At 35.0% G+C, this 17,166-nt stretch overlaps 1 protein-coding gene across 2 annotated transcripts in view; it reads right to left on the minus strand.

The window, feature by feature from the left end:
• The window catches only part of nlgn4xa (neuroligin 4 X-linked a), a 607,526-nt gene that overhangs the window by 430,538 nt on the left and 159,822 nt on the right, over positions 1-17,166 (minus strand). The window contains exon 3 of one of the 2 annotated variants that reach the window (XM_039743573.1): positions 10,576-10,635. The exons of the other annotated variant lie outside the window; for it this stretch is intronic. Within the exon in view, the coding sequence (XP_039599507.1) occupies positions 10,576-10,635 (60 nt within the window). The remainder of the gene's footprint in view (positions 1-10,575; positions 10,636-17,166) is intronic. 2 annotated transcript variants of the gene reach the window in all.

Consider the following 17,166-nt stretch of genomic DNA (forward strand, 5'->3'; position numbering starts at 1 on the left):
GATGTTGTAGCCTTTTCTTTTCTCAGCATATTGATACTCAGTCATCCAATCCAGTTATAGCTGTATGGTGGAAGGTGCAAGAGCAATCTCAAAATGGTATATGTCTAGCTGCTCTTACCTGGAATTTCTCTAATACTCCAATATTATTCCTCGGGCATAGAAACCAAACAAAACTTCACACTATTTCAGAAGTTAGTCGGACAGCTTAAGCATAGATGTTATTCCTATTTACTTTGTACTCTCCATGTCTGTGCCTGGTAATGAGTCCACCGAAGGTCTCCAATGTTCTCATGGGATGTATTTTCAAATTTTGACCCCCTTAAATATTTTATGTTCAACTTTACGTTTAATTAAACTAAATTCCATCCAAGGACACCTAAAATGATTTTTTTGACAATAAGGTATTCTCCCATCCACCTAGTTTAGTGTGATCTGCAAACTTAATCAGATTATGTTTTTAGATGTTTTGACAGAGTCTTAATGTGTCTAATTGTCGCAGTCTAATATGTTATGAAACCTTCTCCTCTGTCCATCTATTGTAACTTTTAAATTTAACATGAATACCAACCATGCTGGTGGCGCAATGATCCATGCAGCTGGTGTACTAGTAGCACTACTGCCTTGCAGTAAGGAGATCATGGGTTTGTGTCCCTCCATAAAGTGCTTTGTGTAGTGAGAAAAAGTGCTATATAAATGTAAATAATTATTATTATTTATTTTTACCCCACACATATGGTATTGTAGCATGGTTTGCACATACTGTAGCTGCGACTGCATTTTCTTCCATTTTCAGAGATTCCATGAAACAAACACTCAAGTGGCCAGATTGTTTTCCTCTCTAATCAGGCAGCATCTAATCTATCAGCAAAAGGACTGCCACACAATCTCCCAGACTTGTGGTCTGATCCATCATGCAATATCTGAAATGCAACCTCCTGTTTCATAACACTGAAACCATATCCACAAAAACTGAAATCACAGACCAAGCTAGAAATTAAGCTAGTATTTTGGCAGATAGCATCCTGTGGTCTGCCTCCACCAGGATAACGATCATGACTGAGATCACCATACCAGCATTTCAGAGGAACAGGGAGGAGTACAAAAGTTGGCAGAGGAGTGTACAGACGTAGGGTGAAGGACAGTGACCTACCCTGTAAAAGTTGGCTGCAGTGGCTTCATTGCAATATCCACTCAATGATTTATGAAAACTGTCGAAATGACCAGTTCCAGGCAAAAGAAAACAGCCAAAGAACTGGCAGAGGAGGCAAAGCAAAGGAGTTTCTAACCTTGACTTAGAGGAAATAATTCAAAATGTGAACATCAAGGATCAAGGACAAGCTGTAGAAAGTGGAAGGGAGACGTGTCAATATCTTGGTACGTTCAGGGATTAAAGGGGCAAAATATCAGGTAACGGTGCTCTCAATTGATAATCCCACAGGCGAACCATCAGCATTGGCAGCAGAGAGTCAGGTAGCAATGCCTCGCAGGTGAACACTGGTGCTTTTGTTTAGCCATAGTTTAGGTGCAAATTGTTAAATATCTGTGGTTATTTTTAGAGAATGTATAGGGAAGCTAAATCGAATGAAACAGCAAGAAATGCAGGACTTTAAATTGTTAAACCACTTTGCCCTACTGTTTTCACTTTTGTGCAAAACTGGCAACATTATTTTAAATCTGATTGATACTGATCATGCTAAACGCAGGGATGTACAATATACTTTAGAAATGAATGGGTCACATTTTATACAGAATACAGTAGTTAAGGAATAGGCTATGTGAAATGTTATTTTAGTCGATTGTTCTCCAAAATGTAATACAATTATAGACACTGTGAATCAAAATCACTCATTCTGTCTATCCATTACATTGGCATGGATGTAGTGAATCTATCTATCTATCTAATCTAATCTATTTTTGGCAGCCATGGATTAACCACTAAGCAAAATAAGCACATGCTGAGGTCACTAAATGAAGAAGGTCACCACAGAGTTTTTACCTGTTAGCTGTCATGCTGTGCACTTAACTTGTTTCACTCATATTTATGATTGTGTATATCTACCATGTTCATCTTTTATCTGCATTGATAAAAAAAAGTTTTCTGTGGTTTGGTGAATGACTAAGCTATTTATTTTATTATTTATTTTAACACTAGAATCCCTGAAGCCTATGAAAAAACTTGTAATCCTGCATCCTTTGCACCTCTTTAGCATCTTTTGTTTTGTAAATGTGTCAATCAGCACAAGCATTAAGCAGCCTGCTGTCCCATCCCCGCCTTGACAGAGCTCAACTCAGGCAAAACGTTCTCTGTATTACTTATCCTATACAACAACAGGCTCCTTATCTGCGTGTAAGGTGAGGAGCCTGGAATTGTATAGGATAAATAATACAGTATATCGTTATTTGAAATACATGCATTTCATGTGTGACCCATGTCTACAAAGATCTGGGTAAGAATAGGATGAAAGGAAATGTGAGGCAAGCAATGCTGAACACATACCTAAAGCAGAAACTTTTTCCATGTTATACTGATAATGATGTGAAGTGTATAATGTGTGAAGACTTTACTCCAAATATCAAATAAACACGTGCACTTTTATTCAAGAATATAACCAAAGTAAAAAAAAAAAAATCATTCAATTTACATATTGCTGTCAACGAGTTAAAAACTCAAGCTCAAATGTCAATCGTCAGAAAGTTGATATGCATTCTATGATGGTGCAGAGGTAAGAACTGTTGACTTATAACCAAAAGATAATGGGTGTGAGTTCTGTCACTACACGTTTTGAATAGCAAGCTGCTATTATTATTACTATAATATAATAAAAGCATGTATTTGATCTGAGTCTGTATCACACAGTTTAAATTTTGGCTGCTTGTAAAAGTTAGCACTTTTTTTACTATTCAGTTTTATTCTGTCAGTGACACTCTCGTGGTACAAGAAACTTGTCTCTCCCTCTCTGAATTGATGCCATTTATCTCTATTCTTTTCACAAGAGCAGTGATGACCACCGTAACAACAGACAGCTTCTTCAAAGCACTTTCTCTGGTTAACTGACTGCTGCACCACAACACAACTCTGCTTGGCGTAAAATGGGATATCCACCTGCAGCTAAAGTCACTTTAGTGCGCAAGCAATTTGCCATGCTAGTGTTTAGATCTGGCAGTGCCATGATTTTTCATACAAACAAAGCAAGTTTACTTCACCCATCCATATCTTAATGTCTTGTCAGTTAAACAATTAAACGGCAGAGAGAACACCATAGTTGGGTTGTGCTTAAGGCATCAGTTGGCCTAAATCCAACCATAGTGTTCATGATTATTGGGGAGGGTTTGGGGTGCAACACAGTCTCTTACTTGTTTGATCCTAACCCATAAAGACACAAATCCAGTAGATGAGTAGTATCCCTGCCTCCAGCAACTTCTTTTCCCTGATCAGATAGGAAACCCTTGTCATTTTTAATGCCACTCGTTCACTGACTCACTCACCAATCTAGTTTAGATTCTTCAATTTGCTCCAAATGGAGCAAAGTCATCAGTAGAGTCCTTCAGGAGTCTGTCCTTTAACAATTACTTTATCTGATTTCTATTAATGGCTTTGATTCTGGCATAGGTAGTAAACTTGTGAAATTTTCAGATAACACTAAAATTGGAGGGATGGCAGACACTGAGGATTCAGCAAAATTAATTCAAAAAGACCTGAAAAATCTTCAGAACTGGGAGAACACCTGGAAAATGTAGAATAGTGCAAACTACTACACGTGGACAAAAGGAATATCAATTATAAATACACGATGGGACACACTATCATACAGGAAATAACCTCTAAAAAGGATTTTGGGGGATATGTTGACACAACATTTTCATTGAGTAAGCATAATGCACAGAAGCAATTAAAAAGGCAAATAAAATGTTAGGTCGTATCATACAAAGCTGTTGGATGTTATGCTCAAACTATATAATGCACTAGTAAGACTGTATTTGGAGTACTGTGTGAAGTTTTACTCACCACAGTACAAGAAAGACATAGCAGCACTTGAAGCTGTGCAGAGGCGAGCAACTAAGTGCATCTCAGAATTTAAGGACATGTCCTACTCTGAAAGACTCAGAGAATTAAACCTGTTTAGTCTCGGGCAGAGGAAACTCTGTGGAAACCTAATCCAGGTTTTCAAAATTCTCAAAGGTATTGATAAAGTACTACAGACACAAATAATTCTTTTAACTTAGCGATGAATCGTATACTCAAGGACATCAGTGGAAATTAAGGGGAAGTGCATTTAGGACTGAAGACAGAAAGCACTTCCTTATTCAAAGATTTAAGAGAATCTGGAGCAAACTACCGAGAGATGTAGTTGGATTAGAAACCTTGACAACTCTTAAGAAGAATCTAGATGAGAAACTGAAACAGCTTAACTATTAGATAAATAAATGAGCTTGATGGACTGAATGGTCTGATCTTGTTTTTCAAATTTCTTATATTCTTGTGTAGTTGGGATGGCTCCATTAGCACCTTGTGTAAGAAGAGTACCAGTCATGGCCCATACTGTAAGGATTATATTTCTATTTTCTTACTATCCTCCATACCTTAACACACTGTTATGAACCTTGACTGGGGTTCAAATTCCTTTTTTATGTCTTTTTTCTTCATTTTTGTTTTTTTTTTTGTTTATGTTAATATTGTTAGCTGTTACGTTTAATTTTGTCGGTGTATCTTCTATTATGCCCTATGTGTTTTGTGGATGGTTCCCCAAGAGGAGTGGCCATCTGCCCATCAAGACATAGCAGTACATGCATCAGAAGACTTAGGGACATGTCCTACTCTGACAGACGAAAAGAATTAAACCTGCTAAGTCTCAGGCAGATGATACTCTGTGGAGACCTAGTCTAGGTATTTAAAATCCTCAAAGCCATAAATAAAGCAGATCCAGCAACATTCTTGCAACTTAAAGGTGAATCTCTTACTTAAGGGGAAGTGCATTTAAAACTGAAGCCAGAAAGCTTCACTAGGACTGCCAAGTCAGAATTTTTCTTTCTTTTTAATATTCTTGCTTTTTATCTATCTATCTATCTATCTATCTATCTATCTATCTATCTATCTATCTATCTATCTATCTATCTATCTATCTATCTATCTATCTATCTATCTATCTATCTATCTATCTATCTATCCATCCAAGGTATGGACATGTTCTGCAATGGAGTGGTGCCCATCAATTGTGTTTGAGACAGTTGGCATAAGTTGATCTTTAACTGTAAATATCCAATCAAAATTGGATTGATTGATGCCTTGGATTTATTTAATATGCATTAGGTTATATAGTATGCTTCAGAATAACTTAACATTTAAAACACAAAAAGTGTACACCCATCATTATACAAACTTTTTTTTACTAAGTTTTAATATATTTTTATTTGAATAATTTATCAAGATATTCTATTTTTGTTATGACTAAAAGTGTTACACTTAATTACTGAGACATTTGAAACTTACTTAATTTCACTGCTTAAAATGAAAAAGGCAATAAAAAATTTGCTGAATTTACTGCATCTGTAAATCTTCCAGAAAAGAAAAAAATAATTAATGATTTTGTGAAACCTTGAACTAAACAATATTAGGCTTGTACTTTACATAATATTATTATGTTTGTTTTCATGAATATGTAAGGACTCAAACTGACAACAGTATGATCACATACTGTTCTAAAATGAAGCAAGAAAATAAATATTGTGATAAATAATATTTACAGCAAAAACGGATAATTGGTTAATTTTTCGAAACTGAACTCAGTATATCTTCAAAGTTGCTCTTCAGTTATTGTGTTAGTTTACATACACATAAAATGTGCACCATCTTCTTTAACAACATTCTCGCATGGCACAAGCACATTTATGATTAACTTCTCCAAATGTAATGGTAACCAGTAACTCAAGCCAATAATTGTTAGCGTTTGCCATCTGTTGCCTCTCCTTTATCTGAATCCATTTTAAATGATTAATATTAATGGCTATTTTTGTTGTTTCATATGAAGCACGTTATTCAGCTGCTGCCCATATGATTGTGGGTGTAGTGCTGGAAATTGAGGTACCAGGGTAAGCTAATCTGATAGGAAAAAAGTTAGCTTTCACAGATGGCAGAACTAGAGCTTCTTAAATCATTTTCAAATCAATAAATTTAGACAATTTGGATTCAGATGGTAAAGTTGGAGGAAAAACATTTTGTTGTATTTTCTGTATTAAGTTTCAGACAATAAACTATATTTTCATAATTGTTAAATATGGACCTTCATTTTACCTCAAAACACTGGCTAAAATGTACTTTATGTTTGAAGATGAAAGCAAAGATTGAGATAAATTGCTTTGATGTAAAAGAAAGCAGAAGGTAAACTGTTAATAAAAGTGTGACCAGATTCTTTCTAACAGAATACAGAAGGGCCCCACTGGGGAAGTGGGGGGTTATTGGGTTAATGGGGAGAAGTGGCTAGGGGTGTTGCTATTTTGCAATGTTCTATACAAATACATTTACACTGCTCATACACGACAACTCTACAGCATGAAACCAAACAAATACAGCCCGCAAAGCCACTCATATAAGGCATTATTATTACACTTGGACTTTCAACAACACATTATTTACTTGCTGGGTGGCATATTATTATGTTACAATGCTATCTACCACACTGACATGGTTTGCACATACACTAACTCAACTGAATTAGAAAGCCCACTACTGCCACTTGGATCATATTTTATGTTTTGGTGCTGAATGATATGTGAACAGCCCTAAACTTGCATAAATTGCGCCTACTACAACTACTGGCCTACCTGGCACACTTACTGTTTTTGACATCTTTATATTTTTTGTTATTGATATCCTGAGTAATATCTCTGCATCCTCCATGAGAAATAGATCATCTACTTACAGATGTCTGGCAAACCAGTTTGTTGTTCTCTGAATCAAATTCCAACATACATACATATGGGAACACAAAAATACATGCAACTATAAAAACTTACAGCAATTCCCTTTTAATCACCCTCAAAATACTCTTGTGCCTCATGTGTAATGCCATGCATAGAATTCATACTAAAATATTGTGTACAGACAAAACTGCAAATGTTCATATGCACATCCAGATACATAAAACTGTGCATACCCAAATTCCACGCACTTCTCCTTCATACAGTAAATCCCAATAAACGCAAAATTTAACACACATGCATGCACATCAGTCCCACCCCGAATTCCTTCCAGCATGTGGCATATTTGAATATGCAAATCAATATAAATAGCCCCTTCCTTTTGGTGTTTTGTTAAAAGACAATGGTTAAAGCATATGTAAAATAGAAGAATTTCAGGGAATGTGAAGTGGAGGCAAGTAAAACTTACTATTTGTTGCCTTAAGCAGTGGTATAAGCACCAAAAGGAAGTTGATGGAGTGATACAGCATGCTGGAGATACTCGAAGGTTCAAGTTCAGAAAGTCGCACAGTGCCCAAAATAAAAAAGTGGTTAGGCATCAAAGTTGACATGAAAAGGAGAATCACAGCGGAACCATCTGTTTATTCTGTTTTAGAGAATATTACAAAAGCTGACCCCCATGCCAAGGACGCAAGTCCACGTGGTTATGGTGCTGCTGTGCCAAGCACATCTTCAGGCACTGGCTACACTGAGAGACCATCTGGTTGTGTGCTGTCAGACATTGATCTGGAGTTTGAAAATGCAGTAGTGGATGCTGCGAGAGATGAGGCCAATGAACTAAGGAATATAAAGGTTGTACTACGTGATATTGACCACAAATTAAATGAACTGGTTAAAAAAATAAAAGCTGCATTTTATTACCTGTTTTTGCTAATTACATTCAAACGTTGTTGTAACACTGTCCAGTTTGGCTGATCATGTGGTGGATCAGGTTCATCATACCGCATCTCTTCAGGTACAGGCAAGCCATGATTGTGTGCCACATTATGCAGCAATTCTACATACTTGCACAATGCGACACACTTTCTGTGAACAAAGAACATTTATAGAGTGGAAATTCTTTCTATTCACATAAATTAATTGTGTGAAGGTGCCTTTATACTGTATGTCTGCACCGAGCGCCACAATGGATGGATTCTCTGTTCTTTACATGGCTCTTTGAGGTGCCTTGCTATCCTTAAAAGGATTGCTTGCCTTTTGCCCCACCATCTGGAAAAGCACCAGCGACTATGCACAGTTGCCTTTTTTATAGATGATGTAATGCCAGCTCATTCTTTTGGTGATTATCTCTGGCTGACTTAACTTGTCCAGCACTGTTGCAAAAACAATATACATGCAGGTGACTGTTCCAATTACATTTGGAAAACCAGACGTTGCTGTCAACCACAGTGTAAGGAAGTCTTACATTTCTGGATGACAAGACGATAATACCATCCTATAAAGCCAGCATGGTGCGACTCAAAGGAGCAAGTAGAGCACAATCTCTCAAAGTCTGCCTTTGTAAAGCTGGTGCCATTTCAGCAAACAGCTACAAAAGGAATAGCTTTTGGAAAACAAAAGTGATCATCATCATCATCTATAAATATTCACTCTCTTCTAATTCTTCCATTTGCAATATCTTCTAACAATGATAAAGCAACCATGGTATTTGGAAAAGTTTGGCTATTCTATGCATCATTATATTGTTACAGAATGATTACAATCAAGTGAATTAAATTTGTAAATGATATGCAATTCATTTCAGTATATTTGATAACGCCTGTGTCACGGATGTGACTATGTAAAAGAAGGGAAATGACACATAAACAGTAGCACTGCTTCGACACTGGGAGCTGCCCGTTTGCAAAATCGAGCAGAAACCTGCGTACACATGGTGTGTGTGGCTTTACATAATGTTTGCTTTTTATACACCTCAAAGTGTGCTTGGAAGCGGGTGTATGGAACATTTTTGTGCATACGCACTGTTCATATATGAGGCCCCTTGAGACACAATGCAGTTTCCCCAGCACTTTCTGCCATTCCTGTTAATATTTCCTGTGCTCATCTTTTGTTACTATGTCTAGAGCCTTCTCTGTTTTGTTCTGGATTTCTTCCATGGTAGCAAATCATCCCTTCAGTCCAAATATATCTGATTATATTCATTTATTTAAATAAACTTTTCATAGTTATAAATGGCTGTATACCATCCAATTAAACCTTTCTCTCTAAACATAGCACTCTCTTCTTTATAATTTAATTAATAATATAAAGTTAGAACTGCTGTTTAGACCCTCCCTTTAATTTAGAAAGATTTTGTCATTTTATTCTTTTACTCACCAAATAATGTAACCATATCTCAATTCATTGAAAAAAGTTTCATACTGACTAGCTGAAAATTTCATATAAAAAATTGGTGAAGGATTATTTTTATCACCATCATTGCACTTACCCCAGAATATCCCCAACTTCAAGATGCAAGCTTTCAACCTTGTGCCTTCAAATGTAAACAGACATAAAGCTTAAAGACTGCTCTTGTGTGAAATAATTTGCCTAGTCTAGGAGAACAGTGTTGATAATTGTGCAAAACAGCTAAAAATAAGTTACTGGAGACATGTTTCATAAGAAAGAAGAAGTAACTGAAACTATGATAAAAAAACAAACATGTAAACAACTATTGCCTTGGTGCTCTCCATACATTTTAATATTGTAAATGATCTCTTTCTGTCTTTTTTGCCTAATTCTTCTGCAAACATGGAGTATTGTGAAGATTCTGAATAAACTGCCCGAGATTATTATAGTCAATTTTAATACTGGGTTGTATGTTCTGCATTACATATCTATTTATAGTGTAGTCTAGAGATTTGAGGTGTTCCACATGCATTTCAGTATTAAATTTGTGCTAATCTGTTACTCCAATATCTGTAAATGTGTTCTTATATTCACTGGAGGCTTAGTAAGAGTTTCAGAAAACACCTACTGTGAACAGAATAGCTGAAAGAGAATGAAATCAAAGGCCACAGAACACTTACTGTTCATTATGGGTTAGTATTATATTTGAAGTATGCATGTTAGGGTCATTGCCAATTTCCATGTTTGTCAGATCACAATATAATTAAAATAAAAGGGACACCTGTTTCCATGCAAAAGAACAAGCTCCTGATATCACAATGATGCTTTCCATCACAGATGTTATAAAAACTACAATTTAACAAAACATGGGTTAATTTTCATGCTGCATTATGCAAAGAAAAAAAGAAAATCATTATTTGTTTACTGAAATAATTTAAGGGAAAATAACAATTAAAGTCATGCATATGTTTATTTCTCATATTCATTTTTTGCTGCTGAAAGGGAGTAAATTCATTTATAAAGAACATTTATTATGTTGTTCGCTTCACACGTATTTTGAGATAACCTTTAGCTTATCTCACAAGGGAACTGAAGCCATCTATATGCTAATATGGCTAGAATAAAATGGCTTAAAAATAATATATAGAAAAAAATGAAGAGGTGCACATAAGTATGCTCTTCAAGGTAAAAAATAAATCACCAAAAATCAAAAGGTTTATTTTCATGCATCATCATCGAGCTTTTCTTTCGTTTTTTTAAAAGAAAAAATACCTTCATCTTCACTGCGCTCATTATTGGTTATATCATCTGCTTGTTTCTTTGTGTTGGCTCCTAAGGTCAACGGGAAAAGAGTAGAGGGGGGAAAAAGAGAATTCAAAAAACAGTAGGTTTCTTAAAAACATTTCGTAAAAAGTGCATTCAGAAGTAGTTCAATTTAAAAAAAAAAAAAGTCTGATTAAAACTGTAAAAAATGTGTTCGTAAAAAAATGCACACAAAAAAATGAAAACATGAGCTGCTATGATCTTGATTAAAAGGAAAAAAAAAAACGGGCTGCAAAATTATTGTAAAAATGAGCAATACAAAAGCAAATGAATGAAAATTAATACAAATTTCAGTAGAAGAAAAACAACCAGGATTTTTTTTTATATATAAAAATGAATGGTAATAAAACACAAATGGTTATTTCTTTAGAACCCAGGATAATTTCATAAATACACCCAAGCTCAGCACACCCTAAAATAGTCTGCATTGATGAATTGTCAAGATATCACATTACAGATTTTTTTTTTTAGGTTAAATCAGTACACTAGAGAGCACATATTTTAAAAGCATGATAATACTAGAATACATGAACTGTTATATTTAAACACATGGATTCATTTTCTGCCCTTTCTTTTTAAATTAAAGGACATTAATAAACTAAGGGGAGTCAAATCCTGTCCGAAGATATCGGGAGAAAGGTTGGAATGGCAATTAATTACAGGATATCCTCATATGCATTTACACTTACTCATAGTTGATCACATTTTAAAATAAAATAATTTACCCTTCTTTGGAATCTGCATAGAAATCTACAAAGGAGTTGAAGTATGTGCAAATTTCACATAGTGATTTGTCCAGGAAATGACTTTAGATCACATTACATCCATACTGTATATATGTCAATATACACTTTACATATGAGAGTGTGCGTAACAACCATGCTTTACACACTTCAAATTAGAAATCTACACAATCCTTGTATTTTTCCACTTCATTTTAAAGTTAAGAGAGTAGCAAATATAGCAGAGTAAGCTTCAGTGTTGACAATGCAGAAATAATGTAACAGATCAGAGCTCAGTTCAGGGACTTCATAGCAAAACTGCACTGTAAGTAAAGAATAGTCAAGAGTCACCATAAGTGATCGAACCCAAGATGGATGTCTTTTTATTACAACAAGCCTGAAGGAGCAAGCCACCTAAATGTACTTGATCGGTTCATCATGGCTAATTGACTAAAATAACAAACCAGTATCTAAAATAAGGTGGGTTAATTTGCTTAACATAGTTTAGGAAGCATTTTAGTTTCCACCAATCAACATCAAGATTAATAAATGGTATAACTTAATCTATGTCTTAAAATTATATAACAGTCTAAAGATACTTAAACAAATTTTAGTACACACACACAAACATTAAATTCTAAAGAGAACCTTCTTCTTTATAAATTCTTAAAAATAAAATGTATTTAATTACAATTATCTCATTGTTCCCTTGGTGACTTTTCAGGACACGATAGGTACAAAACATCTTAGTTTCACAGGACAGATACACTCAGAACAGTAATAAATTCATACACAAATGACAAAGCACACAAAGATACTTTTAGGAATTTTTCTGCTACATTACACAGACATGACTCAGCACAATTTGAACACATCATCCACAGAGTGAGAATTGAAGTCCACCAGTCCACTCACAAAACTACTGAGTCCTGAAAAAGAGAAATGATTACAACGGCAATCCTGTTCTTGAGTATGAGAGCAAAGCAATTTTATGGTTGGGCAGCATAATTTAAAGATTTTTATTTCTAGTGTGAAACTGGAGTTTCAATTAAGTTTCAGGTAATCTTTTTTCTTATCATCTTTTAAATTATTTCATTTTAACAGAATTTCCTGAAGCCTCTGTGCCACATGAGGACTAGAAATGCACAGCTATATAACAGAAAATGTTTGACCTGAACTGCTAAGATCCGGAGAGGTAACTCTTGATGACCATATGCATAACATAAAATGTTGTAGCATAACATAGAATTATTATATATGCTTATTTCAAGGGTCATGAGGTGTTTGAGTCTATCACTGCAGCATAAGGCACAAGTCAAGAAACAGGCCAGGTGCCACACACCCACACTCACACGCTTGTGTCTGGATCTTTATGATATTATAAAACAAGCAGTTTCATTGTCATGCTTATTTTAGTAAAATCGACATACCCAACCATTCTTATCTGCTTTTCCCAGAGTAAGTTTGATTTATTTTACATCAGCTTAGAACACCTAGCTCGGACATGACCAAATATTTGATATGTATTTTTAATACAGTGTTCATACCACCAAAAAATTCAGAATGCTATACCACAGTTCATACTGACACCTTTTGTGGTTATAATGGAGAGATGTCAAGAGTTGCCAGTTTTCTAAATGATGTACGTGCAAAATGCACCGAGTGGTACTAGAATAGGTAGCTTCTTCTCACAGTCATGTAAGGTAAATGGTGATTTCAGATAATGGATGAAAGAATGTGCTTTATTCACACTTTCAAGCTACATTATTTTTTTGTACCCACCTTCTTTTAAATAAGCAGTGATTTACTGAGTGCTATGTTGTGAAACTATTTGTAATTTAATTATGCGAAATTTTAAACTATGTATTGCTTACAGAAGCAAAGAAACAACAAGAGAACAGGGCGAGTTTCCCGAAAACAATATGCGTTTAGAGATTAACGAATAACTTTATGATATATATATATGTGATGCGGGTGGCAAGGTGGCGCAGTGGGTAGCACTGCTGCCTCGCAGTTAAGAGACCCAGGTTCACTTCCCAGGTCAACCCTGTGTGGAGTTTGCATGTTCTCCCCGTGTCTGCTTGGGTTTCCTCCCACAGTCCAATGACATGCAGGTTAGGTGCATTGGTGATCCTAAATTGTGCTTGGTGTGGGTATATGTGTGTGTGTGTGTGCCCTGCAGGGTCTGTTTCTTGCCTTGTGCCCTGTGTTGGCTAGGATTGGCTCCAACAGACCCCGTGACCCTGTAGTTAGGATATAGCGGGTTGAATAATGAATGGATGGATATGCGATGCACATGCTACTTCATTTCATCTTAATCAGATTTTTTACAAATGAATATAAGGTACATCTTTGTTAAACTTGCCCTAAAAGCATAAAAAAGTATTTTGAAAAATAACTGACTGACATCACTTTTATCATGTAGTGTAATTTTTGCAACAATCTCCGATGGGATGAAATAAAGTTGCTTAAAGTAATATGAAGTAAATGTGGCACCATAAGTTGTTAAATAATTATAACAAAGCCTAGAAATAGGACCAGAATCAAACAACTATTGTTTCTTAGAAAATCACAAAAGAAATGATAAACATGAGCCATAAAAAAGGAAGAGTTCGTTCTTCTTTTAGATGTCAATGGAGTGTCGTTGTTTACTAAAGACAGTAGCCGCTTTTCTAGCAGTGAGAGGAAGATAAGTGTGATGAGATTGTGAAGAGAAGACATGTCAGAGCATCACAGCATAACTTTGCTCTCTTTCACATACACAGAAACCATCTACTGTAGATAGCTTTGAGGCAGTTTGTATTCATTTAATTTATGTAATCAGTTTTTACAATTATTAAATGAAAATGTAATTTTATGTAGTTAATGTTCCTACACTCATTTGGATAATGCATATTGTGCTTATTTCTCAAATTTATATGGAATATCCCCCAAATCCAATTAAATGCAAACCAATAAACAAAAGAAAATCATTTTGTAAATATGTTGATCTTGATGATGGCCTGCTTAGCCTGATATGCACCCTCTACTGTAAGATCAGGAATACTGACATTTCTAATCTTCATCCTTTCTTCCTCTTCTGGCAGGAGTACATCACCAATTTTGCAGCATTGCACAATCAAGTATCATAGCTCAGCACTGCTAAGGTAAAACTCTGATGTCATCTAATGATTTATAAAGACAGCGGACGCGTATTTATTCATATACCCGTAACATTCCAAAACATTGTAGTTTTGTTGATGTGCTGTAGCCACTTTGCTGAGGACGCATTGCTACAACATCCATAAAAAGTCCTTGGTGATTGCAAATCTGAGAACCTTTACGACTGTTGTAACTAGTCTCCAAAAATCTGGGAAAAAGAAGGTAAGTAACAGCTACAACCAAGTAAATTTAACTTAAGTAAAGTGTATGGGCTGGGTCAATTCTGGTTGTCAGAGACAGAGACACAGAATTCAGGGGACATTCTTCTGTGTAGGTTTCCTTTATTTCCAACTGTCTCTACTCAAGCATACCATCCTCTAATTCCTGTCAATTCCTTTTTCTTTTTTTCTGCTTCTGTACATAACCTGTAGTAGTATGGTGTTGTACTGTGTTAGCCATTATGGATACAATCAGAAGTCAAGCAAAATGACACCTTTTATTGGCAAGATGAACGGATTACAATATGCAAGCTTTCGAGGCAAATGAGACCACTTCTTCAGGCAGGTTAAGAAAGGGCCTTAGTTTCATCGAACGTTTGCATATTGTATTCTGTTCAGTTAGCCAATAAAAGGTGTCATTTTGCTTGACTCCTCACTGCATACATAACCAGTTGTAATACAAAAATGTCTCTGTCGAAATAAAGCTAGCAGTAACCTTACAATACAGATTCTTCAATCTTTTTATTAGTTTTTACTTGTTAACAGTCTCCATACTGAGAGGCAGCATCACTACCACAGTGCCACTTAGCACTTCAAAATGGTTATATTTTCAATAATTATTTTCATTATTTTCAGTTATTCATTAGTATAGCTTTGATTTTAACATTTGCACGCCTGGTGTTAATTACTGTACATGTATTTTTTTTATAACAAAAGACTTATTAATCACTAGAAGCAATAAAGCCTTGATCACATAATATGTTATTATAACAGTTATAACTGCAATTAACAAACTTGAAATTGGAAAACAAAATTAGCCTGAAACTGCAAAACCTATGTTTAACAACACATAGAAATGTAATGAAAAAACAAAAAAAAACAAAAGCTGAAAGACTTTTCTTAAGCAAACATTTGAGGAAGCTGAAGCCAATATTTCTTTTCCATGATGAAGACGTCCGATCCAGTATTGCTTTCTTAGACACCCGATGATTTATCTTATTACAGTTACTGGCTTGCTTTCATTTTTCACTAACAAGATGGCAAACAAATTGAGTAGTGGCTGTTCATGTAATTATGATGCACATGCTGCATGATATGCTGGTGATGCTGAAAATAAATGATAAAACTTATGAATTATTTTAAAAGATTCAGATATATGATGTCAGAAAGCTGGCTTTTATTTATTGCTTAAAGATACTCAGAGTAAAATTCACATATGCAAAGTGTACTGTTCAAAAAGCTATAAAATTACATAATCAATTCAACCAGTAAAATACACACATGTTGGACTACTATAATTCCCTATTGCCATCTAACTCTTTTTTTTCTACAAAAGATGGGGCAATCCAGATGTTATATTCCATCATACATTTTCCACTGGCTTCTTTCTACTACTTTGGTCCTTTTCAAAAAGTGTGCCCTTGTTGCTGCCTTTGTATTATCTCACATCTTTCTCCATTTATGAAACTCTCATTTACTTTGACCTGCCTGTTACCTATCCATTCCAGCTGCTCTTGATCGAGTGATACTTAGATGTTTCTTTGATGACAGTAACCTCTGAGAGCTTTCTACTTTATTCCCTACACCAGGTATTAACAAATTTAAAGCATAATTTACAGTGCCAGTATTAAAATCGCTAATCTGGTATTTACTCATTGCTTGCAGAAAAAAAGGTATTAATTCAAGTACTTGATCTCTTGTCTTCTTAATAGCCATCCATTCAAACATTTATTTTTTATTATTTGCTTTCTATGGAAGAATATTTTGGACAAAATATTTTTTTAAAAAGTGCTATTGAATAAAAGTACTGGGGAATGAGACAATAGACAAAAAATACAACATGAACTGTAAGAATAATTAAATGTGTTGCAAAATATATTTTTGGTGCTTATATATTTCTTCATTTAATTATTTCAGTGGCACTGCACACAACGTAAATACCTAAAATTAAAATGATCACTTTCACTCATCAAAACTGAGAGGGTGGGCTCTACCAACTATTGATTTTTGACTGGTGAATTGCCCCAAGTTTGGATGTATTTGCTTTGCTTGACTTGGGAATTCTTTGGCTCATGCGTATGCTTAGATTTGTGTGTGTCGGATACAAGAGCAAGAAAAAGTTGCCAAGAATTACTGCGCTACTTTAATTCAAGAAACTCCAAATACACCATTAGGGGTTTGCATTTTAAGTGTCTGCTGTAAATGTGGTCAAAGGTTTACATCCAGCAAATCACCAATCAAAACACAGTGCTCGATGAACCCGCCCCTTCAACTCTGATGAGAGAAAGTGGCAGTTTTCAGACTTATGGTATTTTGAGTTGCATGTGTGTCACTGAAATTAAAAAATAAATAAATAAATAAGCAACAAATAATATATTCCTGATAAATTCAATTATTTATTCTCACATTTCAAGATGTTATTTATTTATTGTCACAGTTTACAATACTTTGATTTATTT

The sequence above is a fragment of the Polypterus senegalus genome, chromosome 2 (genome assembly GCF_016835505.1).
Source record: "Polypterus senegalus isolate Bchr_013 chromosome 2, ASM1683550v1, whole genome shotgun sequence".
Taxonomy (NCBI): Eukaryota; Metazoa; Chordata; class Cladistia; order Polypteriformes; family Polypteridae; genus Polypterus; species Polypterus senegalus.